General features: G+C 39.5%; 1 protein-coding gene across 8 annotated transcripts in view; it reads right to left on the bottom strand.

The window, feature by feature from the left end:
• The window catches only part of lrp1bb (low density lipoprotein receptor-related protein 1Bb), a 339,312-nt gene that overhangs the window by 31,825 nt on the left and 291,304 nt on the right, over window positions 1–16,183 (bottom strand). For 5 of the 8 annotated variants that reach the window (XM_078174387.1, XM_078174384.1, XM_078174381.1 and 2 more), the window contains 9 exons: window positions 12,668–12,784; window positions 11,447–11,553; window positions 7,945–8,077; window positions 6,897–7,003; window positions 6,635–6,767; window positions 6,084–6,206; window positions 5,779–5,901; window positions 2,114–2,257; window positions 1,688–1,822 (listed from right to left, as the gene is read on the bottom strand). In XM_078174387.1, coding sequence (XP_078030513.1) covers window positions 1,688–1,822; window positions 2,114–2,257; window positions 5,779–5,901; window positions 6,084–6,206; window positions 6,635–6,767; window positions 6,897–7,003; window positions 7,945–8,077; window positions 11,447–11,553; window positions 12,668–12,784 — 1,122 coding nt within the window. The remainder of the gene's footprint in view (window positions 1–1,687; window positions 1,823–2,113; window positions 2,258–5,778; window positions 5,902–6,083; window positions 6,207–6,634; window positions 6,768–6,896; window positions 7,004–7,944; window positions 8,078–11,446; window positions 11,554–12,667; window positions 12,785–16,183) is intronic. The other 3 variants (XM_078174383.1, XM_078174388.1, XM_078174382.1) reach the window with 2 other exon arrangements.

The following is a 16,183-nucleotide window of genomic DNA, read 5'->3' as shown; positions in this document are numbered from 1 at the left end:
GAAACAAGAACCGGGTCAACAGGTTGACTGAATAATCATAACTATCATCTCTTAAGACTGCAACGATTATATTCAATACTCCTCATCTTAATAGTATCATTTCAGTGGAAGCAGATAGCAAGTGGGAGAGGAGGCCAAAGCTGTAACACTTTTAAAGCAATTATCTATGTTTTTGTTTGCAGTCTTACAGTATTCCTAAAGTAACCTCAGTTGCTTTTTGTTAAAGCTTATTGAGAATTAATGATGTTTTTGATATCAGCTTAATACTAAAGCTACTAAAGCAGTCCAAACCTTTTTTAATGTGAAAATACCTGGGGGCCAGCTGCTTCATATTAAATAAAAATAATATATAATTAAATAGATAAATAAAATCGCATACAAATGACACAAACACAACTGTTTCATCTTTAAGTGAAAAAAGTATTCAACTTTCCACCACTCCTGAAAGTGACGGCCCTTGCCTTTATGCTTCTTTGCTGTGGCCATGTCTGCCACCTAACAGGAAATATCTGCTGTTAGGTAATTGTTCTTTTGCTTTTTGACCATCTGACTATGAAATTGCATTGGTCCCACATGTGTAGTCCCTACTTGGTGCATGTCCATAAACTGTATGATTGTCCTGCTACTATGAGGTAAATGAAAAAAATAATGCAAAGTGACCTTGCTTAATTAACCAGTATTGCATTAATCATACAGTATATTTTGAAAGACAAACCGAGGGCCATTTAAAATGGGTTTGCAGCCCACAATGGGTCCTCAGGCTGGACTTTGGACATGACTGTACTAAAGGGAATGTATGTCTTTATGTCCTGTCAAGAGGTTCTCCACATAATTGAAGACTGCCAGTTTATTGTCATGAAACAAGAGGCCTTGGTTTGATATGCTGTGACATGACTTAATACTGAAACAGCCACATTACTTTGTACACTGAAACAATTTTCATTGATAAAAACTGGCTTGTCTGGTTTCAGCAGCTGTTTTATACATCTAAATATTAGTTATAGAAATTCTAATGGTTTTACTCATAATAAAACCCCAAGTAACACCTTTTCATATGTGACACCTGACAGTATTCGCAACAAAAGTGTAATAATCGCCACATCTTAACCTGGTTGAGCTAGTGAAAATAAATTGTTTACTTAACAGTCTGAAACAAAATGTTGTAGTGACTGAACCAGTTACTGCTGTACTGTTAAAGGAGCTCCTTATATGATTCAGAGATTCTGCAAATGGCTCTCAATGTGGAGATAGCCAAGACAACAGCTAGCAGGTAAAGGTGCAGGCAGCTAACAGTGCACCAAAGCCAATGGCGCTAACAATGGCAACATTGGTGGCAGAGCTAATGGTGGTAACTTGGGAGAAACTGGTGGTTGGGCGCTTCCACAGCAATACCATTCATTCATATGAGCACAGTGCTAAGCAGTCAAGATTAGCAAGCCAGTGGGATACACACATGGGACTCATAGGCACTAACATGCTAATGTGCTACCACAGCAACAAACAGAAAAGCTTGTAGTACAACATACACAGAGGAAGCATGACGTCATTCTCTGCTCAGGACACCATTACTCCACTATATTTTTATATAGCAAATAGTTGTTTGCTGCCATATTAATGGTCTAAATGTCTTAAGGAGCTCCTTTAACTGTTGCAATGTGAAAAATGAATAAAACTGATTATGCATTACCTTCACATAGGCCTGTGTGTTGATTCCTCTTAAAGCCAGGTTTGCACTGGCATATAGCATTAGCATTTGTCTGGTTGCAAATCGCATCCTCTCCACATGGATTTGTTTTCTTTCCACATACATCTCCGTTGGAAACTACAAATAAAGACAGGACTTTGATTACACATCAGTCCTGCGCGTCCTAGACACCTGCTGTGTTTTCCTTTTGATGTGCAAAAGCTGAGAGGGCATCATCTCTTTTAATATAGTACACAGCAACACGTCAAACACGGGCATACATATATTACCATAAATAATAAAACATCACATTTAAAATGAGGCGATTGCTGAGCTTCTTGATAACATCACTGTGACATTCGGAACTTTTCATCTTTTCCGAAACACTTCTTTGATCTGTTCACTCGAGTCAGCTGGTGCAGTACTTACAGGCCTTGCAGTCTTGCTCGTCTGAGCCGCCATCGCCGCAGTCGCTGAAGAGGTCGCACTGCAGCTGGATGGGGATGCAGCGTTGGTTACTGCAGGTGAACTCTGTCTTTCCACAAGGTCGAGGTCTTCCAGCCACCACCTCTGCTTCGGTACACACAGCGTCAGTTAAAAAGACAACAAAAACTCATAACCTAACTCATGTACTGCCAAAAATTCAAGAGCAAATATGTTGCCTTTGGTTTTAAAAGCTAAGTAAGTACAAATTAAAATTCGATTAAAATTCTGAAATCTCCACCATTGTGGACAGAGCTTATTAACAATTATATACCTATCTACTTGCTGCAGGAATGAATATTTTAACTTTGGTAATCAATCTATAATTGTCAGTCAATTTTCGAAACAGAGAATATACACTATTACAGAGCTGTTTCATAAAATGTTACTTGATTTTGTTTTGAGTTGTCAGTGAACAATTTTTTATCTTTACTAGAATAATATACCGAGAGTTTGACATCGTCCCCATAATGGATAGAAGAAAGGGAAAAGAACAAAATGAAGTGATAGAGGGTAGATGGAGGGAACCGTGGGATTAAGGTGAGATTTAAGGGATGGATAGAGGACAGAAGCATACAATGGTGAGAGGTAATGGAGTGAGGTAAGAGATGGATGGACATATCAATGGAATCAGAGAGGAAGATGAATTGAGGACAAACGGAAGGAAAGAGAGAAGGATGAGAGAGGTGATTTGTCCCTTCCTGTCCTGTCTGCTCTATGCGATCGTTCACACCAGGCTTGTGTTGAGCGAACACATCAGGACACTATATGAGAGCCGGCAGCCATTATGTCTTTGGGCATATCAGAGAAAATTTAAAAAAAAAGAAGAAGCATGAAACCCAAAATCTAAACAATGTAAAACAAAAAAACCCAAATCAAAGTACACTCAAGTTTTATAATGCAGCCTGTAAATCTCTCATTTACACAGAGTTGCAAACACAACCCCTGCCTTCATTTATCAGCAAGTCATCACCCTTGAGTGGATGATACGCAGCACATGCAGCCAACTATTCGTATTTAAAGAAATGTTAAATCCCAAGTGTTCTTTTTCATAATCACTAAACCGTGTAGGATTGTATGATTGCACATACAGTTCATACAGCTCATAATATACTAGGCTCAAGGCCAAGAATTTAACATCAGAAAACTGCTGACCATGCTAACATTTATCAACCTGGTCAGTGTTTGGTGTTGTGTACATGAGGATATCACAGGTGCATGAGAGATCAAAAATGTAATGCTAATGGTCCAAATTGTGTTGGATGCAACACTTATTTGCTGTCGTTTCAAACAATGACATGACAGCAGGGTTTTCCCTGGGTTTTTTCAAGACCAAGGTGGCAAAGGCCTGTGGCGGGGGGCATCTTGACAGCTGTACTTTTAGATACAGTCCCCCCCTCTATTAAATATGAATGGAGGCCCCCACATGCTTGAGCTTTACACTGGTGACTTGTATAATCAGAACAGACATGTCCTGTGATTTTCAGCGTTCCTTGATTCTATTTACCCTTTACAGCAGGCACATCCTGACAGCTGAGAATATTACTGTCAGGTATTGTCCCCCCTCTATTAAATATGAAAGGAGGCTGAAAATCACAGGACATGTCTGTTCTGATGATACAAGTCAGCGGTCCTGAAATGTGTGTCTCTCTTCTATAATACACATTCTACATCTTGGAGGCGACGTCTTTTCACATACAGGCTTCCTTCGCCTTTCAAACGGGGCAGAGCTACGTGGGAAACCGTAGGAGAGACACAGCCCGAGGGGGAACCAGGATCTGACACAGCACCAGAGGGAGAAGCAGGTCCGTGGAGCTGTGCGGCAGATGAAAAAACAAGCGCGTTGCACCGAATGCACAACGCTACGGCGTTGCTTTGGGTTGGGAGCGTGCATGACGCGTGTCTACATTGAAAGTAATGGGTTTGTGCACGCAAAAGACGCTACATCTGGACGCTATGCACACACACACGCTTTAACCAAGGTGGGGGCCAAAATCACTCAGGCGGGCCCGCCTTTGTCTTAGATAGGCAGGGAAAACCCAGGACAACAAACAGGTTAGAAAAGAAACATAAAAAATAAATAAAACAAAAGTCCTACTACACATTCTTTTTCTTTACTATGGATAGATTTACCTCATCAGCTCTCTAAAATGATTTCACTTAACCACCCAATCAGGATGTTATCAGTCCATTAAATGGTCATTATCTGTGGTTATAAGCGTTTTCTCTCATGAACATGGGACTGTATCAGACATGTTCTGAGAGACTGGAGATACTGTATTTGGTTTAGGTAAGGGGTAGCCGTAGGTAGAGCATGCAGGAGCCAGGACATTAAGCAACAGGTACGCTCCAGGAATCAGAGTATTTTATTGATGTAGCTGGTGTATAATTTGGTCATAAAGAACAGAGTCTCTTGCTGTTCATTTAATTTCTCTAACAATGTCAGTTTCGGCCCTCACAAACAGAGGTTCCCAAATCTGGTCATCTTTCCAGTTAGACATTTTTCATTGGCTTCTCAGTGAAAATGACCCTTCTTCTCCATCTTTGGATGCTTGTATGCTTTTAGTTTTGCGCCAGTCACATGATAGAAATGCCATTCGCTCGATGTGAACTATCCAGACAAGGACCAGCTCTATTTAATGATGGGCTCAACCACAATGGAATTGTACTAGGGAGCTGACAGGGTAAAGTATGTTTAAGGTCCAAGCCAACTGATTCAGACATTTGCATTGTCACATACAGCTCCTCTACGTAATGTCTAGATAAGTTCAGAGTCGCAGTGCATGTGTGAAAGGAATACACTTACTGGTAGGTTCAGAAGGCCATTATCAGCCCATATAGTGACTGTTACATGTTTGTTTGTTGTTTCAAATCAACTTTCCTTAGTTTTAGGTGCCAAAACGACATGGTAAGGTTTGAAAACAAAGATCATGGTCTGTTCTGTTCTCCTGGTTGAAAGTCCTGTGTTTAACCCATCCAATCCAACACCCCCACCCCACCCTTTCTGGCACAGAGTATCATTTCATGGCTTGACAATGGCCCTCTCAACCTAAAAGTAGGTGTGGAAGGCCCCTACTTACTTACATCTATAATACTTATCACTACCAATAACGGTCACTTAATAACCCGATAACAGCCAAATTGGCTGGTTAAACTATCTGAGAAAGAAAAATCACTAATTCACTCAAAAGTTCAGCTCATACACAGGCAAAATGTGATTAGGCGACAGGAGTAAACAAGTAAACATTGCTTCTTTTCAGGGGTCATGAGCTAAAAATGTGAGAGCCACTGGTTTTGAGGACAATTTGGAGTTTACTTTTAAGTTTCATTATGTAATTTCCTGTCTCCGTCAAAAACCAACAGTGTTCATGGGTTTGCCAAGTTCTGCCCCAGCCCCAATTAATGTTTTAAGCTTTCTATCAGAATGAAACGATATCTACACTTCTATGGGTCAAGGACAGGTACATCAGGGGAGCATGGTTATCAAATAATAGAAGTAGAGTGCTGCACTCTGTTTAATAAACTGACCATAACTTTAATTGTATTTTCACAGAAAAGTTTGCTTGGTGCAGATTTAATATCAGATCTGTATTGGTGCACTCTGTACTCACCACACTCTTCTTCATCCGAGTTGTCACCACAGTCATCCACTTTGTTGCAAACTTGGTCCGTGCGCAGACACACATGATCATTTCTGCAACGGAATGGCCTTGTAGGAGGGCAGGGAAGTTTTGCTGGAGATGAAGAGACACGAGTTAATGGATATGTCTTTCAAAACAAAAAAAAAACAACTGCATGCAATCTTGTATAAAAAGACAGTGAAATCTTCCCTCTTGGAAAATAGAAAAGTAGTGGTTTATAAAATATGTATCAACTGTCTTCAAAGGAAAGCCTTGTGAGTGACATTTCAACCCACCACACATGTCTATGTCCTCGTCAGAGTTATCTCCACAATCGTCCTTGCCATCACACACCCACGTGTGGAGTTTGCATAAGGTGTTGTTGCAAATGAACTCATCGGCCCGGCAGAAGAAAGCACCTGCAATTACACACAGATAAGTCCTCAGGACTTTAAATTAGGGTAGAAAAAAACATCTAAGGTTGTAGAAGATAGGACTGAACAAACCATCTATGACAAGATTACAATGAGAGATCATTTAATATAATGATACAGGCAGCCCTGGATCATTTTGCCTCACAAAAGCAAAGTTGAATCTGTTCATCTCATCTCAAATCTTTCATTCCTACTGTATGTGAAATCCCTTCCTCTGCCACCTACGCAGCTTACCTGCCATACATTGTTCTCTGTTGTTCTGTCTCCTTTATATTAAATGCTTTGAAATTCACTTGCTGTTCAGTGATACGTTTGCAGTGTAGAGATTTGAGCTAGTACATGAGAATCTTTTTTTTTACTGCCTTCAGGGATTAAAAACTCAAATAACAGTTCGAGGTCACACTCACACCTACCCTGGCTGCAGTTTTCCTCATCACTGTGGTCCATGCAGTCCAACACGTCATCGCAGCGCCAGCGCCGAGGGATGCAGTGGGCACGATTCAGGCAGAGAAACTCATCTTCTCTGCACTCCTTCACACAGCCGACCTGTCAGCAGAGACACACCGTAAACCATCAAAACTGTCCATTCGAACAATGTTGTCAGCTGCAATCAGAGGAAACCAAAACAAATTATTTTTTGGTTGCTTTTTGTGAGTCATGTGAAGCTGCACTGACCTCATCTGAGCCATCCAGACAGTTGTCATGTCCATCACATCGCAGGCTGGCTGACACACACCCTCCGCTGGCACACACGTACTCGTTCATGGAACATGAAGGGGCTACTGGAAGAGGGCAAAGTATATCCGTCAACAACCTGTCTTTTCTCAGCTGGAAATCACTCAGGTGAGATTTTTTTTAGTTTCTTGCTCTATGAACAGGTGAAAAAACTCCACGTGGAGCTAATGCTGGCAGGAAAATGCAGTTTTTATGAGGGGAATTATGGGAGCTTGTCACTCCATGATACAGTATGATGTTGTCCTGCAGGTCAAAGAGCTCATATTGTGTACTACTTTCTGCTCAACGAAGTGCTTCACAGTACTTGGCCAGTAATGAACAGCTGAACTCAATCGAGCAAATCAGCAGAACTGCGGCCATTTCTACTCCTCCACAAAATTAGAATCAGAGTGATTTATTTTCAAGATCTGCAATTTGTGTGGAAGTACAAAGAGGAAATTTAGTCACTGTCGCATACAAACTCTTAAACTCATATTTTTTTAACATTTTTTCTTCATAATTTTTAATGTATACTGCACAGATCTTAAGGACACAATGTCACACTTCCTTCAACCACTTTCTATGAGTTTATGTGTTATGATAATAAAATCAATGTAAAAAAGAATATTCCTAACTATGCCTATTAAATGAGGGCTACATTCTGTTTAAATCTAATTCTAACCTTGATATGGGGACATTTTTATATTTGTCATGGGTACGGCTTTGACCTTGTTAGCTATTTAGGATAGCAATGACCTCACACAGGGCAACACTGAATCTTTCACTAACTCACACTCAGTACCTCCTCCAGCTATTGACATTGAAATGATAACCTTTTCTTTCACCCTGCTACATAATACAAATTATTGAACTGTTTGAACTCCGCTCTTACAGAAATGGAAAAACATATTCCAGAGAACACAAGGTTTAGAAATAAGTAATGTTCTATCAACCAAGTGGCGCACAGGAGTAACACTCTGTAGCGCTTTCTAAGAATTTCGTTTTGCACCTGTTTCCTGGCAGTTTTTCTCATCTTCCCCCATCTTGCAGTCCTCTTGGCCATCACACAGCCATTTGAGCGAGATGCAGAGGTTGTTGTGACACCGAAACTGGTCATCTGCACAGCGCGCCTCACAGTCTTTCTGTAAACGAACACAGTAAGATTATTACACAGTGAATGTTAACTGTTAGAAAAAAAAATCAAAAACACTTTTAATCTGTGAAATATCAAAACTGTTAAGTACTATGCTCAAGTCAGGGTTCACTGTTCACTGTCTTCTTTTATCAGGGCTTGAAAATGTCGAATCATGCTTTCTGTGATGTACCGTAAATCCTCTTTTAAAGATGATTTATTTCAGGACTTGGACCAGTCGCCTTTCAAACATTTTTTTTTCTTGCACTTTCCTTTCTACTCACCAATCATCCTCAACAGAGGTCATGAAATGTTGGATTTAATGTGAATATAAACGCTGTGACATTACTCCTCCTAATATCAGTGGTGGGTAGAGCAAACAAAAATGGTACTGAAGTAAAACTATTGTTATTTTACAATTATATTGGCTCAAGTCAAAGTAATACTTGAGTAAATAAATATCGCGAAAAACAATTCATGTTGTGAGTAGGTATGGGTACCGTGAAAAATTCAATCAGTACTACTACGTTTAGCTCTACTCTTGTCGTTCTTTTTCCATTTCTTAATAACTGCTTTTTAGAAAATAAATTGATCTAAAAAGAATAAATTCAGAACAGGATTATTAAATATTTTAAATATAAATTAATGTTGTTTCTTGGGCAGCTACAGTAATTTACAGTAAAGTCACTATATAATTAATATTCCTGACATCACAATAATCAGTGAAGTTTAGTATTTATTCCTCATGTCCTCTGTCCTGCTCCCTCTCTGCTGATGTGATTCACTGCAGGTAACATTTTTGCTGGCGGAGGGAGGAGGAGGGGCTGTTTGTGTCAGCCAGCAGCTTAGTTTTAAAGAATTTGCCCAATTTTAAGATAAGTGCCAAACTAAGCTAAACACTTAGATTACATACAGACAGCTGTCATTTTAGTGTATTTGTAACAATTCGCTTTTAACTGAACTAGCATGCTGTGCTTGTCTAAACCATAATGTTAGTGGCCGTGGATGAGAGACTGCAGACAGAGCAAAATGAAATATCACTGTTTACGTGTACCGATAAGGTATTGACGCTTACTCACAAAGGTTTAATTACATTTACAGAAACGTCAACTCAAGTAATTTTTGACTTATCTTCACTTTGTTTCCACTGCAGCCTCTCTGTTTCGTGTGGGTGTGTGTGTATGTGCGTGGATATGTGTGTATGTGGAGGAGGTCAGCCCCGGCACAGAGCGTGGGTGAGAGGCTGCAGGATGATAGTGAATTAAACCAAAACTTTAAAAAGTACCCATAAAAGAACTGATAATGTCAGAGCTTATCCATATTACGGTCTTTGATAATTTAGCCCTAGGGCTCGTTTACTACCAGTTTCGGCACCCATTCCTGGTTGTGAGTAACTTCATTATATGCAAATTAATGCATCAATATATTATGTTATAATAGGTCCTCAACAGGTAATTAGAAATGCAAGGTGCATGTTAATTGTCATTAAAGTGCCACATACAGAACCAACAAATAACAAATGACATAAGCATCTGCTGTCAATGTGGAATCCTTGAAGGTCAAGATGTCCACTGTTTTGGGTTGACAAAGTAGGCAGCTCATAAAATAAAAGTTGAAATGAAGGTGTTTCATCTTCTGCCATGATCTTGAACTGTAGTCAAATAAAGAGAGGTCGTGCAGGGGGTAGAGCCACACCTCCGTTTCATCTGCAGTGCTATGATTGGCTATTAGACTATCCTTTGTTGTTGTCGGATATTTGCTGTTGAGCTCAGCTAAATACAAATTGCAAATATGCATATATTTTATCACACATGTACTTGAGTAATAGTAAAAAATGTTCTGAAAATAACTACTCTTAGAAGTTAGTTTACTAAAGGGTAAATGTAATGCGTTACTACACACCACTGCCTAATATACACACTCCCTACTTTTATATAGTAAAGGAAATTTGCTGTAATAACTATAATAGTTAGATGACAAAATACAGACTTCTGGTCATCAAAACAACAAGACATTAAAAAAGAAACAGAAAAATAAACTTGTAAGTATTGTTGAAAGCTTAAAAATAATCTTAGTTAAATCTGTTTATGATGATTTACTGGTTTGGAGTAAAACATATTTTTGCTTTGGTACAGACAAAAGAAAAAAATAATGTATTCCAGTTTTCTTCCACGCTCAGGTAAATATTGGAGCCATAACAGGCTGGACAATCTACTCCATGATGGCCACTATGAATAACTAAATTTAATAATCACAGTGTATTATAAAGCTGATCGAAAGGCGGCTTTCTTTCCTGAAACTATTCGCCTGCATTGACCCAGAAAGTTGGCAGTGGGGAGACACATAATAAAGGGTTAATTAGGGTTGCGGTGCTTTGCATGGAGAGGGATTACATATAAAAATTGCTGTGCAAATTTTGAATGGAGCAATAATTTAACAAGAATAATGAATGGTAATAACAAGCCTTTGTCCTTGAATTATGCATTGCACCGCATCATTACCACTGATTGAGCATTCTTTGTATGAATCCTGCAAAAAAATCTCCTTACACCGTGCAATGCTAGATAAAGGCACATTTAAGTTAATTTCTTCACGTATTACAAGAGCGTAAAATTACAAAGGCAATTTGAAGCTTCATAAATTAAGATATTCAAGCATATTTATAAACAAAACAGCAGTCTTTGTTTTGCTGAAAGGCATGGGGGATTAGGATTTCCAGAAGCAAATAAACACAAGGTATTTTATGCGCTAATGTACTTGAAGGTACAATAACTCATCACAGTGCTATTTTCTGTCCAGCACTGTTGGATTGTAGCTACCATGACGAGGATATTTGGATCGACACAACGAATTATGTCTGGAATGGGGTTATTTTCTTTGCAAGTGGCAATATACTCATCCAATTTTATCTCCCTTTCCAATTGGGATATTTAAACTGTGTTTGGGCTGCAAGCTCAGATACTAGGGCACATTTCCAAGAGATCAATTACAGACTAAATCACAGAATCCATAAGTAAATACTATGATTTAGTCTGCGTACACTGTAATTTTAGGTGTCTTTGTAGTATTAACTTTTGTGTAAACTGACCTATGATTTTCCATAGAGACAGGCATTGCCACCCTAATAATATAATAGATTGGTTGGCATGTAATTACATAAGCAAAGTGCTTGGGAAGACTATTGTGCTAGAAATGGCAAAATGTCCAAAAAGTTGGTGTTCAATTTAAAACAGTTCTTCTTTTGGAGCTTTTTTGAAGTGTACAGTATTTTATTCTTAATTTAGTGTCTTGCTAATATCTGCCTCATTAGCAGCACTCATGTGGGTTTACCTTCCTCTTTGATTTATAAGTAATTGGTGCACATATCTCAAACACTAGCCTCATCTGAATTATCCAGGCAGTCGTAGTCTCCATCACAGCGGAATCTGGAGGAGATGCAGTCTCCGTTGGCGCAGGCAAAGTCCTTGTGGTTGCAGGTGACTGGCTCTAAGTTGAGAAAAACAGATACAAAATGGTGCCAAAGTGATTCTTTATTCCAGCATTATACATAACAAACATACATCCCCTGATGCAGTAATCGGCCAAATGCTCTGTGTTGGCAAAACCATCGTTTTAGCTAATTAGAGTCATTTTGTATCAGAAGTGGAGAAACTGGCAAAGCTGATCAAGATGTAAATACATTCATTGCTGCTCTCACAATGGAGGGGGGCAACATACTTTCTGAAGCCAAAAAGCTTGTATCTGCCATTTAGTGCGAGTCTGTCCCCGAGGACAATATTAGGGCGCAGCTAAACAGCTGCATCAGATCCAATGTCTGGGCCCTCCCCTTGTTATCATGGACTGTTAGCTAACGCAGGGTGTGTGTTATGAGTTTGTGCTGCAACAGAGACTCCCAGCAGGCATTGCAGCAGAATCTGATTTGCAGCCTCTCCACTGTCTGCTGGTCCACCTGCTTAATTCTTTGCTATCCAACACTTGACTGGCTTTTATTTGCATTTTAAGTGACATTAATAGGTGTGAGGAATAAGCATCTAATAAATCACGTAAATGATGCATACTCAGCAAAAAGCACACAGAAGGCATGTATCTGCTCATATGACGTACAGGCATTTCCACAATTCCACTCACACACAAGCAAGAACTTGAATGCACAAAAGATGAGGAATCTAACGAGGTGGGTTACCAATGTCATTTCATGAGTAAATAAAAGTTTTCTTTCTAAAAGTGATGATGCATATCTAAACAAAAGGGAATATGAGCTTGGTAAATTACTGTGAATAGATGGTAACAAGAGCTCAGGAGTCTGAGTCTCACATTATTCTCAGACAAAGAGCACAGATAATTAGAGAACGCTTTAAAGAGAGAGCTGAGCCTGGCTGAGTTGATAGTGGGAAACATTACCCAGGGTGTACAGATATAAGGATGTGTGTGCCATTGTGTGTAAGAGAGAAAGAGAGGCAGAGGTGGTTGGGTGGTTGGGGTGGTGGGAGGAGCACTCAGGTGCCTTCAATTCTTCACTGCCTAAGTGCGTGTGGGACGTCAACAGTGTATATAAACGAACAAACTGAGCTGCCAGAAAGTGAAGGAGTCAGGTACTCACTGCAGTTCTCCTCATCTGAGTTGTCTCCGCAGTCATTCTGGCTGTCACACCTCCAGTGGTCTGGGATGCAGTTGTTATTCTCGCAGCGGAATTCATGAGGTCCGCAGGTCTTTTCATCTTTTTCATCAGGAGCAAACAAACATGAAGATGAAAATGGCTTCAAAGAGCATGAATATTAATAGTGTGCTAGCTATCATATTTTCTATGTGTAATCATCGTTTCCTCAGGGTTTCCCTAAGCAAGTCTGACACTGAGTTCAAAACACAGTACGCACTCCAGAGGCTAACACACCGTAAGATGAAATACCTGACTGTGCTACCAATCATCCTCAACAGAATTTGTGACAGGGAGTTGGCAAAATTGAACTTTCTTCAAGAAAACATCCAAGAGAATTTCAGAACACAACACATGCTGAGGCATTTGATTTTGGCTTTGCTATATACCGCACCCCAACTGTGTTTCTGTTTCAGTGCCAACAAGTGCAAGTACATTATGACAGAGATGTATTGATATTTAAATGTCATCTCTTTTAGACAGTGACAGCAGCTTAGTTACTGGTCTGGATATCAGCTCATCACTTCTTTATCTTTAATGTTACTTATTTGATCACAGTAAGTATTGCTTAAAATGCCAAAACTGATATTCAGTGACAGATACCTCAATTTTCTCTCCAACAAGTGTTCCAAGCCATACGACTACATAGGTTGTTTGTTCCTACCCTCTGATACAACCCACTGGACTGTATCTCACGTGACATATATCACATACATTATGTGACATACTACATTATGTTTAGGGTTGCCTTCTGAAAGTCGAAGAATGAAGTCATCAGTTGAAGACCCTCAAGTCAACTGAGATTACGTTAACTCAAGCAATGACTGTTTTTTGTTGTTGTTTGTTTTGTTTTGTCAGTCTGTGTACAGAGGTGACGTTTTGGCCCCAAGGAATAGCTTTCACGCTGCTCTCTGGTACAGGGAGCTGCAAACCCAGACTCAGGGTGAATATAGGTAAGACAGAGGCAACTACCCAGAGGACAAGAGGCTTTGTCCAGCGAGGCTCAAAGATAATGTTATCTTCTCTCTCCTGCTTAGAAATGGTAAATTGACTGCTCACAGCAACTCAATACAATACAGTTTCTGGCTTTTGTTTGATATCTAGTGTCGGCAAAAAATTATGTTGAACGAATCCAATCCATCGCTAGCGTTGTTAGCATATTAGCTGGGCTAACTTGGCTTGTTTACTTTATTACATAAGCATCATTGTCACCACAAATGTCCCACTGCACTCTCAAATTCTATGTGGAAATAAAGACACAAATAGTGAAGCATTCACACTGAGCAGCCAAATCGGGTCCAACTGACTGAACTCTGAATTGGGTACAGCACTGGTAACATTGTTAAAATAACAGGACATGAACTGTGGTCTCCTGCTTGAAAGTCCTGCGTGTGTTTGACCAGTACACCTCACCCCCCTCCCTACTGCCCAACCTTAATGGATTTTCTTTGTACTAGTTACCTCACTTACTCCTTTGCTCCTGTCAATTAACTCCTATAGGTCGTTGCCTAAAAACAAACGTAGATATGGGTCATAATTGCTTGTCAAAAGATGTGGTCATATTTTGGGGGGGAATCTCAGATTTTCTTAAAAAGACACCTGTTTTTTCTTATGACCATGTGCTCATTATTTTTTAACATGTTTCCTGCTGCAAGAGGACACAGATGTCCAGTTTCAAGTGAAAGATTTCCTTTTGTGATGAGAACAGCTTAGAAAACTTTTTTTTTTACATAGAAAAACAAAAATGATGAGCCCTACTCATCTTGTACACAAGGTGTGAAAATAGTATACTTTTAACTTAGAAGCTAAAAGTTAACTGGTCACAAGACTTGGGTTAAGACCGAGGTTATGTTCCTACTGAAAATACCAAGCCTGATAATCAGCCATAAAAATTGAGAGATGTAAGCAGCGAGATGTCAGGATCCAGGCCACAAAATGTCACTCACACAATGCAACAAAATGGCATGTGAGAATCAGACTGTGTTTTGACTCTATTTACGTATTGTATATGCTGTTTGAAGTGACTCTGTCTGAAAGTTTGGTGTGTGTGTGTGTGTGTGTGTGTGTGTACAGTGGCTTGCAGTTGTGGGAAAAATTATTGAGGGCCTTAAGTGTTTCAGCCTAAAACCGGCCATTCCAGTGTTAAACATTAATGGCCAGAGATAGACTTATCCAAAATATCATAGCATTCATTTCAAAAAGAACAGATGCTTTGATATTTGCTCCAGCAATACTTCCTCAGAATGGGTCTTCAAAGTCAAACTGAGAGCTTCCGTTTAAAAAGTCATTTCAGTGCAGACATCATCAGGGATAATGGCCAAGGTAACGCTGTTATCAGTTAGGGAAGAGATGCGTCAAAAGAGGAGGGTGGCAGATTCTGCCTGGATCTCTTTCCAACATGACAGCAGGAGGAGAGAATCAGGAGGGAGAGCTGAGAGCAGCAGCGGAAGACACAAGGCAGCAATTCATTAGGAAGCAGCTCAGTCACTAACAGCATATAAAAGATGTGACATGGGGAAAAAAAGCCCAGCAATATTTTCCTGCTAAGTCAGAGCTCATTACAGTGCTAACAAGCAAAACTTCCTTAAACAGTCTAAGGTAATTCAAAGTGAAAATAAAATAGCTATGAAGCATTATCTCTTTTAAGTGCTCTGAAGTATTGAGAACTTTTTTGGTGATGAATTATTGGATGACACTGAGAAACACTACAAATAATACACTTTGAGGGGCTAAAGTCAAATGTCAGTAAACTACACACAGTGGGATAAACATTTACTCAATATTGCATCAGGGTCTTCTCAAGTTAATTGACATTAAAGCACCACATAAAACCAACCTAAAATTACAAAGGAATCTATTGAGAGGAGGTGTGAGGCATCAAACATCAAAGCAAGAGTGTCCTTTTAATGAAACTCAAATTGCAATGTTGTGTGAGCCACAAATACTGACAACATTACCCACTTCTTATTCTTCTAATGTCACATCTTTAAAGCCACAACAACTGGCCTAAACAGACACAGACACACACAGACACACAGACACACACACACACACACACACACACACACACACACACATACACACACACACTGGGGGTGACTTGTCCAATGCTTGTGCAGGCATATATATTGTGCAAAAGTCCTGTTGTGCAACTATGTTCACGACCATATATGATATATTTGATCTCTTTTTGCTTACCACAATATCTCAATTCAAAATTTAAGCACCATGAAATACAGCATTTTACATAATATACAGTACAGGCCAAAAGTTTGGACACACCTTCTCATTCAATGCGTTTTCTTTATTTTCATGACTATTTACATTGTAGATTCTCACTGAAGGCATCAAAACTATGAATGAACACATGTGGAGTTATGTACTTAACAAAAAAAGGTGAAATAACTGAAAACATGTTTTATATTCTAGTTTCTTCAAAATAGCCACCCTTTGCTCTGATTA

This window comes from Epinephelus lanceolatus, chromosome 14, assembly GCF_041903045.1.
Source record: "Epinephelus lanceolatus isolate andai-2023 chromosome 14, ASM4190304v1, whole genome shotgun sequence".
In the NCBI taxonomy this organism is placed as follows: Eukaryota; Metazoa; Chordata; class Actinopteri; order Perciformes; family Serranidae; genus Epinephelus; species Epinephelus lanceolatus.
The sequence above is the reverse complement of the archived record's forward strand: the minus strand, read 5'-3'. Positions and strand labels throughout refer to the sequence as shown.